The sequence below is a fragment of the Tupaia chinensis genome, unplaced genomic scaffold, assembly GCF_000334495.1.
Source record: "Tupaia chinensis unplaced genomic scaffold, TupChi_1.0 Scaffold140356_1, whole genome shotgun sequence".
In the NCBI taxonomy this organism is placed as follows: Eukaryota; Metazoa; Chordata; class Mammalia; order Scandentia; family Tupaiidae; genus Tupaia; species Tupaia belangeri.
In genome coordinates this window covers 167,763-184,235 of record NW_006200233.1, presented here as the reverse complement: position 1 = coordinate 184,235, position 16,473 = coordinate 167,763, and the positions used below count along the sequence as shown (strand labels likewise).

At 55.0% G+C, this 16,473-nt stretch overlaps 1 protein-coding gene across 4 annotated transcripts in view; it reads left to right on the top strand.

Moving 5' to 3' along the window:
• LOC102469254 (cytidine monophosphate-N-acetylneuraminic acid hydroxylase) overlaps positions 1 to 12,899 on the top strand; it is a 48,987-nt gene extending 36,088 nt beyond the window's left edge. For 2 of the 4 annotated variants that reach the window (XM_006162635.3, XM_014593368.2), the window contains 6 exons: positions 1,566 to 1,706; positions 2,588 to 2,762; positions 4,014 to 4,130; positions 6,819 to 6,934; positions 10,358 to 10,454; positions 12,642 to 12,899. In XM_006162635.3, the coding sequence (XP_006162697.1) occupies positions 1,566 to 1,706; positions 2,588 to 2,762; positions 4,014 to 4,130; positions 6,819 to 6,934; positions 10,358 to 10,433 (625 nt within the window). In that variant the 3' untranslated portion in view covers positions 10,434 to 10,454; positions 12,642 to 12,899. Of the gene's footprint in view, positions 1 to 1,565; positions 1,707 to 2,587; positions 2,763 to 4,013; positions 4,131 to 5,680; positions 6,585 to 6,818; positions 6,935 to 10,357; positions 10,455 to 11,056 lie in introns of those variants that run through there. The other 2 variants (XM_027766051.1, XM_027766052.1) reach the window with 2 other exon arrangements.
• Positions 12,900 to 16,473: the final 3,574 nt, after the last annotated feature.

The following is a 16,473-nucleotide window of genomic DNA, read 5'->3' as shown; positions in this document are numbered from 1 at the left end:
GCGGTGGGGCCAGAAAGGGGAAACCAGGATACCCCGGGGGGGGGGGTGGGCGGGGGTGGGCGTGACGATGGCAGAGGGGAGTCAGGAGAGTCCAGATGCCAGAAAGCAGGGGCAGGCTGAAGGGCAAAGTCGTGGAGAAGACCTTGGGGCGGCGGGCAGGGATCTCCACGCAGCTGCCCCTGTGCGGGACGCTGCCACGGCACCAAGTTAAGAGCAGCCTGTGCGTAAGCCGTTGACCAATGTCGCCCTTGGGGTCCACGGGGCCCCTCGGAGGAGGGCAGAGGGGGGAGGGCGTCTGGGTCTCGGATTCATTACTTCTTAGAGACAGAAGAGCCAGAAAGTATCTGAACTCCCTACTGCGTTTTAGGAGAACGGGCAGGGCAGTCTGGGAGGGGGACGGGGCAGGGGACCAGCCGGGGTCCACGCTGAGAACGGTGGTAAGACGTGACAGGGTGGTGGCGCCGCCGTAAGTTAGGGACCACGCAGGGCGGGGACGTCGCGTGTAGGCGGGAAAGTGGCCCACGTCACCGCAGGTCCTCACCCACGCCTGCAAGGTCCCCCCGAGATGGTGACAGCGTGAGCCCCTCAGTGCTGGGGATGCATGGACGCTCGTGCACATTGAAACAAATTATTACTATTTTAAAATTGTTCCATACGGTCAATCACCGTCGATCACCACCGCTTATAAAACGCATTTCCTCAGCATTTATCAAGTCCAGCTAACCAAGTGTAGCTTAGGGGACGGGAATGTCCATCCGGCACACCTGGGCCCAGCGGGTCCCAGCGACAATCTCCTCTCTCCGGCTCCCTGTGGCACCCCAGCATTGCCACGCTACCTCCCAGGGGGACATGGAAATGGAGCAGCTGGGTTCGAGACTGTGGCTTGGAGTTAGACTTGGGAGCTCCAGCGCTGGTCACCTGCACCGCTGAGACCAGAACGTGGGGCGGGGCACCCAAGGGTGTGTGTGCTTTCCCATGGGTGGGCTTCCCACGGCTGGGAGTGCAGAGGCCTCTCAGACTCCACCCCACAGCTGGGGAGGGGTCTCCCCTCGTGGCCCCCTGCGGGCCGAACCTGCCCTGGCTCAGAGCTGCACTGGGTGCACTGCCCACATGTCATACGGCCTTGGGAGAGCCACTGGGCCTCCGGAACCTGTTTCCTTCTCTGGAAAGTTAGCATGACAATAATGAGTCTATGGAAACCAGAAATTGCAGTAAATTGCACAGCAAATGAAAGTGCGCTAACTCGTGGGACGCTGTGGAGATAAGACCGATTAGCTCCTGTCGGCGGTGGTGTGATGCCTGCCAGGAACATTTAATCCGTATGTACACAGCACGCAGCCCCACCCAGGCACGGCTCTTACGTCTAACCTCGCTTCCGATCACTCTGATTACGAGTCGGCCCCAAGCCTTGGGGACCGGTAGTTCCTTCCCAACTGGAAACAGCGGCCCGGGCACGTCTTCACACTTCGCTAAGTGTGGGGGCGTAGGAGGAAGCGCCCCACCCCTGACGGCCGAGATGATGCGTGTGCAAACACAGCCTCACTCAGTGTGCACCTGTCTCTCAGGTACATTAAGGAAACGAACATCAAAAACGACCCGAACGAACTCAACAATCTCATCAAGAAAAACTCCGAGGTGGTAACGTGGACGCCGCGACCCGGAGCCGTCCTCGATCTGGGGAGACTGCTCAAGGACCCGGCAGACAGGTTTGGCTCGAGCGTGCAGACCTGTCCCGGTCTTTCCCACGCCCTGACAACACGAAGGCCCCGCTTCTGGCCTCAGGCAGGCCCTCCCTCTGTGGCAGCATGGAGGATGTGCTGACTGGCACGCTCGCTCTGTGTGGGGAGGCCCGCACCCCGCCACCTCCAACAGAACCCCAGTACTGCGGGGAGCACGCTGCCCAGCGGGGCTGCTCAGACCAGGGCCTCACACTAAGCTAGCCCAGCTTCCACGCCGCGTGCTGAGTGCTCAGGGCCCGGCGGGCCGCGGGGTGCCAGCCTGGACTCCGGGGGTCCCCCAAGCACACTGGGTGCATGCGTGCAGGTTGGATCTGGGCCGGCGAGGCCGAGGGTGGACAGTGCCGTAGACCCTGTCGGGTGTCTCTGCCTCTCTCTCTCGCATAGAAGAGATAAATACATAAACTTTACAAATGGAAACAGGAGAACAACACTAGTGATTCAGATGTGTCCTCATCTCGGGTCTCTGCTAGAGAGGGAGGGAGGCCTGTTTTCTCTCTGAGGGACATCCCCAGAGTAACCGCGTGGGGACAGAGGGCACAGACACGCAAGGCAGCATGGCCTGACTGCAGTCATGACCGTAGTTCGGTTATTAGGACCCAAAGGGCCCAGACGGGCAGCTCTGAAACCCCCCCAGACACGGCCTCTTCTCAAGGCAGATCTGGCTCAACACCGGCCACAGCAGCAGGAGGGGGGGTGCTCGGGGGGCCATGCAGGGCCCCCGGGGCTCGCCTGTGGGACCCCTGCCCAGAATCTCTGGCACTCAGGGGCACGGTCGGGCTGGCTCTTGCTGCTCGCTCTCGCCTTCACCGCGGCTTTCCTTCTCTGTCCCGCACCTTCGTGTCTCTAAGCCAGGGCATCGTGGAGCCACCAGAGGGGACGAAAGTTTACAAGGATTCCTGGGACTTCGAGCCGTACTTGAAAATCTTGAATGCTGCTGTGGCAGACGAGATTTTCCTTCACCCCTCCTGGATAAGAGAGTACTTCACATGGGCCGGATTTAAGGAGTACAACCTCGTGGTCAGGGTGCGCTCTTAAGACTCCTTGCTTTCGCGAATGGCGGACATAGAGCGTGGCCCGGCGCGGCGGCTCGTTCCATGGGGCAGACAGACCACGGGCAGGAAGGCTCTCCCTGACAACCGAGGGCACTGCGGCCCAGCCTGGTGTCTCCTTGGGAGCGTCCTCTGCCTCCCACCTGTGTGTGGCTGCTGCTTCTGTGTTTGTGGTTTGGGTTTGGGTTATTCGGCAAGGCAGGAATAGTTAGTGAAATGGTGAGTCCGAAAGTGGGGTGCAACCATGAAGAGGGGACCGGGAGCAGCCCCCGGCTAGCCAGCACTCTGAGATGGGCAGGCAGCTCGTGTCTGCAGCTACGTGGACCGTGGGGTCACAGGCCAACAGTGGTGCAGCCTGGAACCTCACCACCCCATCTCGACCCCAGGGCCTGGGCCGAGGGCTCGGCTTATTCCCCGTCCCTTGAGTGGGAGGTGTGCCTGAAAGTGAATCAGGCACCAGCGGACAGGGTGCAAGCCTCTGAGGACAGCTGGAGGGCAGGGGCACGGCCATCGGGATGTGCAGGGGCGAGTTACTGAGGTCCAGGATCTGGGCAACACGTGCACTCCCTGAGACCCAGAGTGGTTGCCCTGCAGCGAGAACTATGCACCGTTGAGCTTCGAACCCGGGGACACTCGCCAGGCAGCGCTCCCATTCTCAAAAGCAGGGGTCGCAGAAGCCTACCTGGGGCCACCTCAGTCAGTAACAAGGATTTTCCCGAAATTAAAGGACCTGGGAGCATTGGTCTAAGGTATTTTCAGGTGGACAGTTAGGATCAGAAAAAGGAAGCTGTTCAAGGGGACCTCAAAAACGTCACGAATGGTAGAATTAAAGCGTGTGTGTGTATCGGTGCAAACAGGGTTTTGACCTCAAGGCAGTTTCCACATTATGCGTTTCCCATGGCTTCCTGAGGCCACCCCTGCTCGCACACGCAGTGGGACCACCTGCACGCCGTGGCTCCATGACGGGCAGACGCCCTCCTCAGGCGCTTGCTCCCCGCCTGGTGACTGACGGTGCTCTCAGTAATGGCCTCTCGGTGAGCCAGGGTGACCTTAGCGTAGGAGGCACCTCTGCTGACGTAGAAGGCCAGGAATCAGATCCCCCAGTCCAGGAGAGAGACACGGAGAGCGAGAGACAGAGAGAAGAGGCGTGTCAGCCTCGCGTGCTCAGAACTTTCCAGACCCCGGCTCTGACGGCGTCTTCTCCCTCGGTGCCACATCCACACAGATGACAGAGACGGACGAGGACTTCAACCCGCTTCCTGGGGGCTACGACTACTTGGTGGACTTTCTAGACCTGTCCTTCCCGAAGGAAAGGCCACAGCGGCAGCACGCCTACGAGGAGGTGAGCGCGACGCGGCCTCTCCCGCCCTCCTCCCTGTCCCCCCTTTCCAACCTCGTTGCTCTCTGGGGTAACTGGCAGAAAGAGGGGTGTCTGCGACGCAGTACTGTCAGCTCTCGCCGCAGCCGGAGCGCCCGCCACGACTAACCCACCAACACGGAGACATTGTCAGGCGAGAGCCCACACCCCTTCTCGGGGCCTCTGCTGAGGCCGGCCCCTCTGCCTGCCCCTCCAAACGCGGCCTGTGGTCCTGGGACCTGTGAGCCTCCACCTCTGCCCTCCTCTCCTCTCCCAGGGCCGCATCCTTCCCCGAGGGAGCTTTCCGTGCCCGGGGCGGAATCTGGCTGCCTGGCACGTGGTAGCATGTAGTGGCTATCGTTTTCCGCCCCCAGGTTTTTTTGGGTTTTTTGGAGAGGTTTTTGCTATAGGGCACGTGTGCTCGCCAGAAAGACAGAGAGAGACAGAGAGATAGAAAGCGAGAAATCACCCCCCAGGGGGGATGGCCACACCGCAATCCCTTCTCCTCCATTCTCCTCTCGGGATCTTGGGCACACATGCACACGCATCCGGGGTGAGTTTAAGCCACCAGGTCCGGGACTCGAACCGCAGTCGACTCCATGGGAGTCCAGCAACATAGACATTACGCCAACTGTTGGTCCTTTTTTTTGTACTATATTTAATTTTATTTGTCATTATTTTTAAATTTGACCAGAGAGAAAGGGAGAGTGAGAAAGCGAGCCACCAGGTCCAGGGTTTGAACAACCATCAGCCATGTGGGAGTTCAGTGTATTAACCACCACGCCAACTGCTGGCCCCCGCCCCCAGGTTTTGATGCAGCTCAGGAGGACACAGTTGGCTGGGGCAGGCCGGCTTCCCTGGAAGAGCCTCCCTGTCCCAGGCCCCGTGGTTGCCTCCCCTCCTCTCTGGGCCTCAGCTCCCTCCTGCTCAGGGTGTCCCTCCCATCAGGCTCTGTGTTTCTAGCACATGGCTCCTGTGGTGGTCCCTCCTCGGCCCTGGCCTGGCGGCTCCCCTGTAGGTCCACTGCAGGCCCCACTGCTTCCAGACCAGTGTGTCCCGTCCCCGCGGCTCTCTACCATGCAGTGTGACAGTCTGGCTGAGCGTGACTCCGGGCTGCCACTTCCCGACACGCAGGAGCATCGCTCCCTGGGCTGGCAGAGCAGGGCAGAGCAGGGCCGCGCAGAAGGGACGGACACTGGCCTGAGCGTCCTTCCTAAGTGACTTTAGAAAAGCTGCCCGTGGGCCTGTGCACTTGGCAGAGGGGGGCAGAAAGCACCCCAGGGAATGGCCCTGCTGCGGTTCCCTCTGCCCCACCGCTCCGCCCGGCAGGGTTAGGGCACGCGTGCCGCAGTGCCAGGCATGTTTCTCAAGCTGCTGGCCTGGCCTAACCACAGGGCTGGCCACATGGGACCCTGCTGCCTTAACCACTAGCCACGGAGCTGGCCCGGAGGCGCCCTTTAGGACGGAAGGCACTGGGCCAGCCCCGTGGCTTAGCAGTTAAGGGAGCCAGGCCCACATGTCCCACGTGGTTCCAGTCCGAGCCCTCGCGAGTGCCATGTGCTGACGAGATGGAGACATGGAGAAGTGAGTGCGGCGGGACACACCCACTGGGGTGCTTTCGTCTGTCTCTTTTGGTGAGCGTACTCAGCCTCTGGTAACTAAAAAGAAGAGGAGGAGGAGGGGATGAGTCCATATTTAGCAGGAAGTCTTCGCGGGCTGGCTTGGGACAGGATGCTCGTGTGAAAATCAGTTTCCTGGGCTTTCTGGGCAGGGAATGCAGGCTTACGTGCCCACGAGTGGCCCGAGCAGGTCTGTCCACAGGCGAAGCTGCTGGGGCTGAGGGCCGTGGAAGCACACCCACAGCCCAGGCCCAGGCCTGCTGAGCCCAGCCGCTCTCTGGACTCCGGGAGAGCGGGGATCTGGGTCTGCATGGGAACCGCCAGGACCCCGCCAGATCTGTACACTAGGGAGCTCGTCCAACATACTAAAATTTAAACAAACGAGAGCCAGGCTGCGTGTGGACAGGGACCGCCAGCTCGCCCAGGGTGAGGTGCCCCTGGAGCTGGGGCCCTGGCAGCCAGAACCGCGCCCAAACCCCACGCACCCCGTCCAAACGCTGGCTCTGCTTCCTCACATCCCGCAGCGCGGCACGCACCTGCAGTGTGGACCGGGACTCAAGCCCATGCCTGCTTGCCTCTGGTCCCGGCCCCTCCGCTGTTCAGCTCGGTCAGAGGTGGGGGAGCGGGAGGCCGAGGTGGCCGCCTGGGCAGGCCCGCCCTGTGGCTGGGCACAGACTCTGCTCTGTGCTGGTGTGCGGCTGTGTTGGCAGACAGATGGGTCCCCACTGCGTGCCAGGCTTTAGTCCTTCATAGGCCCTTAATCCCCAGACAATCCCATCGACTGCTTTCACGTTCCAGACGAGGAAAGAGGCACAGAATGGCTGCCGAGGCCACCTGGTGCACCTGGACTGGAGCCCAGGGGCACCTCCGGTCTGTCTTCCCCAGCTCCGCGTTCCGTCTGTCCTTGCCCATCTCTGAGGCACTCAGAGCCCGTCCCGCCCTCCTCTGCCATGACACCTGCCCTAGGCCGGCCCTTCTGGGGCTCTCCTCCCGGCGGGCCAGGCTTCTCTGGGGGGCTCGGCCTCGCTGCCCCTGCCAGTGTTCTGTGTTGCAGATCCGCAGCCGCGTGGACGTCGTCAGACACGTGGTACGCAACGGGCTGCTCTGGGACGACTTGTACATAGGCTTCCAGACCCGGCTCCGGCGGGACCCCGACGTGTACCACCACCTGTAAGTCTGCTAGCACCTGTCTCCTGGGGCCACCAGAGGGGGCATGGAGACACACGAGTGACATCGGCGCTGGCCTGCGTCCCCCAGGTCTGACGGCATGCGAGATGTCACCATTAGCGTTTTGCTTCCTTGTTACCTTGTTAGCTAGTTAAAAAGTAAACCTGGTTAGGAAATGGAGGGCTTCCAAGGCCATTTGTACATGCATGTCCGTGCGTCCCAACCTCTTCTGAAAGTGGTCTGGGCACAGGGAAGGAGAGGCGTGTGTGTGGGGACAAGAACAGGCCCCGTGACGGATTCCTGGGTCGCCTGCTCCGTCCTCGGAGCCCAGCGGAGTGCGGGCTGGCCGCTGCGAGGCTGAAGGAGCGGCTCGCTGGGTCTCTGCCTGCACCCCGAAGCTCCCCAAGTATTCAAGACCACGCTTGGGACATTTGAGTTGAAACATCAGAAAAGGCGATCTGATATTTTTTTTTCCTTGCAAAATAATCACTCAAGGATAGAGTAGCTTTTCTTATTGTTGTCAGGAATTCTCTAAAAAATGTGGAAATGTTATCTTACCATTTTGGTCCTTTACGCTGCATGAGCAAAGCCATGATATGCTTCCTTCTCTGAGCTTGCCCAAAGAACGGGAATTTATTAAAATTCCTCTGTTATTTATTTTCTTTTGACCATTTTAAAATCATATTTTAAAATATGAAGGATGTGGAAGTCTATAAAATGAAAAATAAGCAGCCGTACCCAGCCCAGCCCTTCCCAGGAAACCCCACCTGTTCCCTGCCTTGCCTCGGGCGCTCACGGTGACCTGGGTAACAGCTAGGGGCTGTCCCTGGCAGCTTCTGGGCAGCTGGCATTTCCTTCCAGGGCCTGTGTCTAGTGGAGCCCCACGTGGGGGTGGGCAGCAGCACCATTGTCATGTGGCTCTAACCACCCCACGCTGAGGTCCTGCGGCTCCCTCTCCCCTCACCGCTTCTGCGTCTTCCTTTGCCCTCCGTGCTGGGACACGCAGGTCACCCTCGGACCTCTTAGTGACAGCTGGAGACCATGCTAAGCCTTGCTCATTTTCAACAGAACATCTACCCGACTTCTTGTTCAGGGGAAGCATGGGACCGCTTTGGGGAGGTTCTAGGGATTTCTTTGTAAGGCTCTTCTTTTGTTATTTATTGTATTCACGATAGACAACTTGTGCTTACCACTGCCCGGAGAGAGAGCCCCGTACGGGGCCAGTCTCAGCACACTGCACCCCTGCCCTGCCCTCCAGCTCATCAGGCTTCTGGCCAGGCTCTGCAGGCTCGCTCTCAGATCCACCGGGGACCCGGACCAAAGCTGGCCACATGGCTTCCCGCACTGCAGTTCTCTTCGCTACTGACCATACCACCAGGCTGAGCTGGGACTTCTTTCTTAAGAAAACAATTCTTGGGACCAGTAGATGATGTAATGGTTACATCGTGACTCGAGTCCAGACCCCGAGGCTTAAAACTCAGACCAGGCGCCTGCATGTGTGTGCCCAAAATCCCAAGAGAAGATGGAAAAGGAATTGAGGCATGGCCATTCCCCCAGAAAGTGATTTCTTGCTTTCTGTCTCTCTGGCAAGTGCATACTCCCTATAGCAAATCTCTCTCTCTCTCTTAAAAACAAAACAAAACAAAACAAAAACAATTCTGGGGCTAGCAGGGGGAATGGTGGTTAAGGTATTGGACTCCCACGTAGCTGACCAGTCTGAGTCCCAGACCTGGAAGCTTGCTTTCTCACTTTCTCTTTCTCACTCTGTCTCTCTCTGGTGAGCTCTCTCTCTCTCTCTTTTTCTCTCTTTGTCTCTCTCTGGTGAGTGCACATGCCATATAGTAAATCTAAAATAAATAGAGAAATAAATTTAAAATAAATAATTCTTTAAAAAGAAAGAAAGACAACACTCTCTCTTGCAAGCGTCTAGGATAGTTGGAGGTAAAGGCCCTCTTGTGTTGAGTTTGATAACAAAGGTTGGAATTATAAATGTTGGTAAATGTTAATGGATCTTGGCAAGCAGTCATAGCCTAATTTATCGTTGCTGCTCTTAAAAGTTTACTAGGTGATTTTCTGATGATGAAAAATAACACATATCTACTATAGACATTCTGAAAGCTATCTTAAAATTTAAATAAAAAATTAAGAACTATAAATAATCCTACTACCCAGAGAGAATAATTTATATTTTGGTGTCTAGTTAATCTTTTTTTTCCTGCTATTTACAAGCAAATACACATGCATTTCTATGAAAATGAGATGATACTGTATACATTTTCTTCCTACATTTTTAAAGGTTTTTACCATAGGGCACATATGCTTGCTAGAGAGAGAGATGGTGAGAGAGAAAGTGAAAACTGGCCCCTGGGGGTGGCCACACTGCAGTCCGTCCTCCATTCCCGTCTTGGGATTTTGGGCACACATGTACTGGGTGTGAGTTTCCAGCTGCTAGGTCCAGGACTCAGAACAGTTGGCATGTGGGAGCCAGTGCCTTAACCAGGACGCCACCTGCCGGCCCCTGTCCCCTGCGTCTATCACAGCACTTTCTCACGGCACTGTTCATCTCCCTGAGCGTCGGCGGGGATGCCTGACTGCCTGATACCATATCCCTGTATTCGTAGTTTATTTAACCAGTCTCATTTTGACCTTTAAGCTGTTTCTAACTCTTCAGCATTTGAAACAGTAGCTGGGCAAACTAACATGCATCTTGCCACGTTCATAGCGACTCTCCGAGGAGCGGCTCCTGGAAGCGGAGTTGCTGGCCTCAGTGTCTAGAGCCAAGCTGTGGTGCACTTCCCCGGACTGCTCTTTAGGGAGCCAGTCCCCCTCCCCTTGTCAGAGGGGGTCAGCAAGTGGCACGATGGTTAAGGCACTGGACCCCACATGGCCAACACTGCAGTTCAAATCCCAGACCCGGAAGCTTGAAAAACATGCCAGGTGCATGTGCGTGCGTGTCCAAAATCCAGAGAGAAGAATGGAGAAGGGATTGTGGCGTAGCCATCCCTCCCGGGAGGTGATCTCACTTTTCCTCTCTCTCTGTCTCCAGCCAGCACATACACACTATGGCAGAAACGCAAAATAAATAGATAAATAATATAAATAAAAATAAAGAACATACGAGGGGACGCAGTGCCCGCTGTCATCACTGCCAGGCCCCGCCCCCAGTACGCACACGTAGGCTTTTCACATGAGCTGCTCTTAAAGCAGGGCACGTCCTCGTACAGTGCAGGTAAGTCCCCGTGTTGTATGTTAACGGCCTTTCTGTGTTTGACACGTGCACATGCCAAGCTACCGGAACAGCTGACGGCACGGTACAGAAACCGGCCTCTTAGGGATAGCTCTTCCTACCAGGTACCGGAAAGAAACTGGCCAAGCACTAGCAGAGACGTTTCCTAAACTCACTTCCCCGCTTTCTCTCTCTTACAGGTTTTGGAATCATTTTCAAATAAAACTCCCGCTAACGCCACCCAACTGGAGGGCGTTCCTGATGCACTGTGGGTAGAGCAGTCGCGGGACGTCCCAGGTGAGGCACTGGGTGGGTCTGGGAGACACCAGGTGACCCCTGCTACTTTCCACACCTCAGGGAAGCAGGCACCGTGCCTGTCGGAAACCTGGCTTCTGGGGGTTTGGGAAGAGCTAACATTCGAAAGAACATTCCAGGTTAAAAATTAGTGGATGTAACAAATGGCTTTTAATCCGGTCCAGGCCTCAGAGCCCCGGTGATCAGGTCGAGGTGAGCGTACAGCCAGTTAACAAGCAAGACAAAACTATCCCAGCACATACATGTTCAGAACTCAACCCTGAGCACACAAGGAGAAGAAGGAATGAAACTGCAGAGATAAAAACTCAAAGCAGAGATACAGACACCCCCCCGCCCCCCAACAGACCTCTCTAGTATTCGGACTCGGGCCATCAGCTCGTCGGCCACGAATCAGACTGGACATCCTCTTCTGCAACCAGAGATGTGGTCTTTTTTTTTTTTTTTTTTTTTTTTGGAGAGGTTTTCACTATAGGGCGCGTGTGCTCGCCAGACAGAGAGAGAGAGACATAGAGACAGAAAGTGAGAAATCACCCCCCAGGGGGGATGGTCACGCCACAATCCCTTCTCCTCCATTCTCCTCTCAGGATCTTGGGCACGCACGCACACACGCCCGGTTTGAGTTTGAAGCCACCGTGTCCGGGACGCGAACCGCGGTCAACTACGTGGGAGTCCAGCGACACAGCCATTATGCTAACTGCTGGTTCCCTGGAGATGTGGTCTTATTAGCCGAATTAGAAAACCTGTTTGAACAGGCTGGTGGTGAACAGCAAGTCCTCGGCTTGGGCACTGCCTCACACGTGCACTCACGTTCCCTGCAGGCGGCTCTCACCGCGTCGGGCTGCAGTAGTCTCCCCCAGCGGACGCTGGGTTTAAGAGCAGAGCCTGTGCCTGGGACACCCAGCACGCACACGACCGTTCATCGCACGTACTGCAGCAACGTCGTCTCCCACTGTCAGCGTGACTCGCCTCTTAACAGAGGCTTCCGAGTCTTTACCAGTGAGATCAAGGGTCAGATGGGAAACCTTTCCACCCTCTCCAGTTACGGGGGTCTTCGGTCGGTGTTCTAGACTAGCAGGAGGCGCTGGGCCGGATCTCGTGGGTGACGAGTCCCAGCTAGAGGGAGTGCAGAGGGAGGACACGGACACGCCGCTGCACCACGGGCAGGTGCTCCCGAGCTCGGCGTCTGCTTCGCGGAGACGGAAGACAGGACGCTGGCATCTCATGTTACGACAGGATCAGGAGGAGGGTGCTGGGGACACAGTATTCTGGGTGGTGAGGGGAGAGTGGTTTAAAATTGGGTAAAGATTTTTTTCTTTTTAATTTGTTTCTTCTAAGAAACGAGGAACAGTCACCGTGGGGGGCGGGGCGCTTTCTCACTTTCCCTCTCTCGCTCTCTCTGCTGAGCACACGTGCCCTACAGCAAAAACCCAACTTCATCAATAAGTAACAATGCGTAGCTACATGACAACAACAATAGGTAACAGTGCACAGCTACATGACAATAACAATAAATAACAATGCATAGCTACATGACAACAACAATAAATAACAATGCATAGCTACACTACAACAACAATAAATAACAATGCACAGCTACATGACAACAACAATAGGTAACAGTGCACAGCTACATGACAATAACAATAAATAACAATGCACAGCTACATGACAATAACAATAAATAACAATGCATAGCTACATGACAACAACAATAAATAACAATGCATAGCTACATGACAATAACAAGTAACAATGCATAGCTACATGACAATAACAAGTAACAATGCATAGCTACATGACAATAACAATAAATAACAATGCATAGCTACATGACAACAACAACAATAAATAACAATGCACAGCTACATGACAATAACAATAGGTAACAATGCACAGCTACATGACAATAACAATAAGTAACAATGCATAGCTACATGACAATAACAATAAATAACAATGCACAGCTACATGACAATAACAATAAATACACACCTCAGTAAGTAACTCAGGAGGGGGTGCCACGGTTCCACACTTCCCCGGGGGCCTTCCCGCTCACAGAACAGCTTGGACTAAAGAATAAGGGGGAGAACTGGTCCCCAGGCAGGAAGGACTGGAGAGTGCTGACGTGACATTCACTCTGTGCCGTACTCCTCCTATTGCTCCTCACAGGGAGGCAAAGCAAGGCGAAGAATTCGAGAAGCTTCTGGTGGTACCTCTTGAACACGAGACGTTGATACCAAAGACTGCGCTTTCTGACGTCGGCCATGGGTCAGGCCCGTTGCCCTGTGGAATGTTGGCCTGACTCACAGTCACGGATCACTACACGGCCAGATTGAAAATATTCAACTTGTCCCCCAGCCATAATCCTTAGAAGCACCAAGGAATCCAATCAAAAAAAGAAAAAAAAAAAAAACTCCATGAAAAACGGAGTAAGAGGAGGATCTGTGAATCCACGCGAGGGAGAAGTGGGAAGAGAAATTCTCAAGGCTACAAGAAGAAAATAAGGCAGGGCGCAGGGGGCAGACGCTGGGTGTGCAAGGGAGAGGGGAGGCACCAGGAGGGTGTTTATAGAAGAAAGGGGGGCAGACGCTTGTTCCTCAGTAAGCTGAGTCCCCAGCTGGGCCCACGAAGACGGCTGAGTAAGAAGGGTTTGTGCGCTCTTTCGAATTTTGAAAAAGCTTTGCCGAATCACATACTTGTCAGAATGAGGCTATGGGGGCTGCCCTGCCAGGTTTTCTGTCGCTGGGACGGAAATGATTTTGATTCTAGTTAAAAATGTGTCTCTTCATGCAGCTTATAAATTCTGCTAGGCTGTCAGGAAAGCCATGGCGGACTTCTCTATGTAAAAATGCATCGTGGCTCTCCTGACAACCCAGTAATCGTTAAGTAGATCTTTGATTAATAAAAGATGGGAACACTAATTAATTAAGTAAATTTTGTTGTTGAGAATTTTTCAAATCAATAAACGAATCAACAATAAAGTTGTGTGTCTGGTAAAAACAGGAACTCTTCCTCTGAACATTCGAGAAGATGGTCTCGGTGGCTAAAATAGGCAACTAATTTGCCTGTTTCTGCCCCTGTCCTAGTGCGGTGCTGTCTGCGTATGATCTTTCGGACACACACACTTATTCCTGCCACAACGTGACTGTTAAGTAGGCTTGTGTTCCACGTGTACAGCTCCGACGCACACCCCACCCCACTCCCCACTGACTCGAACCCCTTGATCAAGATCTGTTTCTGGCCCAGCCGCCCCTCAGAAAGCTGAGCCCAGGTGGAGGCTCAGGTCTGATTCTGGCCTGCCCCGAGAGCTGGCTCAGGGGCCCCCACCAGTAGTCCCAGGGTCATGACTTGGAGAGACTCGGACCCCCTGTCTACAAAAAGAAAAGAAAATCGAGTTCTAATTTCACATCCTCCTAATTTAATGCCGAAGCCACGAGAAGGCAAAGGCAGGCGCTGTCTCCTTGGACCCCATCTTCACACGTGCAGCGGGAGTGTGGGCTCTCTTCCTCTCGGTAAGGTCGGCCCCAGCGGCACTCGACTGTTTGAGTTCGCCTTACAGGACCCACGGGACAGGAACGCTGGGGTCAGAGGTACGTGCTGTAACTGGCACTACGCAGCGACCGCCTACTTAGCCCTGGAAGATAATGCCACGGGTCCAGCAGACTGGATGTTCGGATGCATTCGATGAGATTACTGGAAAGTACCGGTCTGCTCGTTCACTGCGAAGGTCCAGGCGCCACTCCACAGCCCAGAGGAAGCAAGCCAGATCCTCCATGGCCGGCCGCTGTCCACATTCCGGCCCCAGCAGCTTGTAAAGCACATCTGGTGCACCCGGGTCTGTGTGGACGGAGGATGGAGGAATGGTGTGGCCACGCCCCGTGGCCACGTGGGAGGGGAGGGCTTTGCTCTGTCTCTCCAGCTCTCTCTGGCTAACACACACATCCTCTGACCACTAACAAACAGGAAGACACAACAATACTGATCTGGGCCAGAGGTGACATAGAGGTTAAGGTGGCTGATCCCACACAGCAGCTGCAGTTTGAGTCCTGGACTTGGCGGTTTGAAAAACATGCCAGGCACATGGACTTGCACGCCCCAATCCTGAGAGGAGCATGGGGGACAAAGGACTGTGGCGTGGCCATTCCCCCAAGGGGAGATCTTTCACACACTCTCTCTCTCCGGAGAGCATAAGTGCTCCAAAGGAAACTAAAATAAATAAGATAGAAATGAACATCTTGATTTGTAGGCAAACAATAATATAACCTCAAAATACATAAAGCAAGGATTGACATGACTAAATGAAGACATGGGCAAATTAAAGCCACAGTGAGAAATCTGGGTGCACTGTTCTCAGTAAACGGTAAACGACTCAGACACAGAGAGAACAGCTTTGAAGGTATCTGCAAGGTCAAACGGCGCAATGAAGACATTTAACCCAGTGACATACAGAGAAGGCTGCCTGCCAGGCTCAGGACACCCAGTCTTTTTAAGGACACGCTAATATTCTAAAATTTAAAATAAGTTGTTTATAAACGAAGTAAATGTATAATAAATTAAACATTATTTAAATAAAATTTAAAGTAAAAAGCTTTCAGGGATAGCCAGGGCACTCCTAAGGCAGACACAAGAGTAAGCGGGCAGGAGGGACAGAAGGCGCGGGGAAGTGGGAGAAGGAAGAGAAAGAACGTTCGGCCGAGAAGCAGGACCTGTCTGAGGCAGAGAAAAGCACTCCCCGGCACCATTCCTTTTCCATTTCTCCGTCTTGCCTGGGTTCTGGGCATCGTAATTTGACACTGTGGTGTGGCAGAGGGCACAGGCGTCCCAGGCACACGTGTGTATGTGTCCCTTAGGGCCAAGGTGGCCTGCGGAAAGGTGGAGAAAGTACGATCTAACCCGACAGCGCTGGGCGACTGGGCAGGGGTGGGCAGGAACCAGCCCTGACCCCCACGCAGGCCGTAAGTCAAGGTCCAGGTGTTACAGATCTAAACATGAGCAATGAGACAACATTCTAGAAGCGGGAGTAGAGGAATGCCACTGTGACCTTGCTGACACCATTTCTCAAACAGGATACCAAAGAGCACCACGAAGAACAACTGGGAAACGAGACCACATGAAAAGTGAGCTATGGGGCCAGCAGGCGGCGCGGTGGATAAGGAGCTGGACTCCCGCGTGGTCGACCGCAGCTCAGCCCCTAGACCTGGCAGCTAGGAAATTGCTCTGGGTCCTGTGTGTGTGCACAGTCCCGAGAGACGACTGGAGGAGAGACTGTGTGTGGCCATCCCCCTGTGTGGGGGATTTCTCACTTTCCCTCTCCCTGTCTCCCTCCGATGAGTACACATGACTTGTGGGGAAACAGAAAATAGCACTTAAAAAAAGGAAGAAAGCTCTGTTCATGACCAGCAATCCTGCTCAGCTATTTAGCGAAGAGAAAAGAAAACCGTGTTCACACGAAGCCTGAGCAGGACTGTCTACAGTCGCTTGTTCGCAGTGGCCCCTAACCTAGGAGAGCCCAGATACCCTGCTCTGGGCCGGGTAGATGACTGCACCCTGCCTGCACGGTGGAGTACTACTCGGCAGGATAGGGGGTACTGCCCATACGCGGCACCCACCCTCAAGTGCATCGCGCTAAATGCCAGCTGCTAGCTGAGAAGTGGACCGACCCAGGCCAGGCTCCGGTGGGGAAGGACCGGCACCCGGACAGCCCGAGCGAGCGATGGGACGCTTCTGTCCCAGCTCTGTGCCTCCGACACTCACAGCAGCTTCACCGTGAGGGGGCGACTTTCACTGTGAACACGCGTACAGAGCACCCACGGCCGACTAATAAAAACAGCATGAAGAGTGAGAAGCCCGTGCAGGGGACCCCGCACTCTGAGAACACACACTGCCGCGTGCTGGGGAGCGGGAGCCAGCCTCCCCACACGCAGGGATCTAAGGGCAGAATTTGAAAAGGTGCGGGGAAAAGTGCAGAAACAAAAAACACGCTCAAAATACTTAGTGGCGG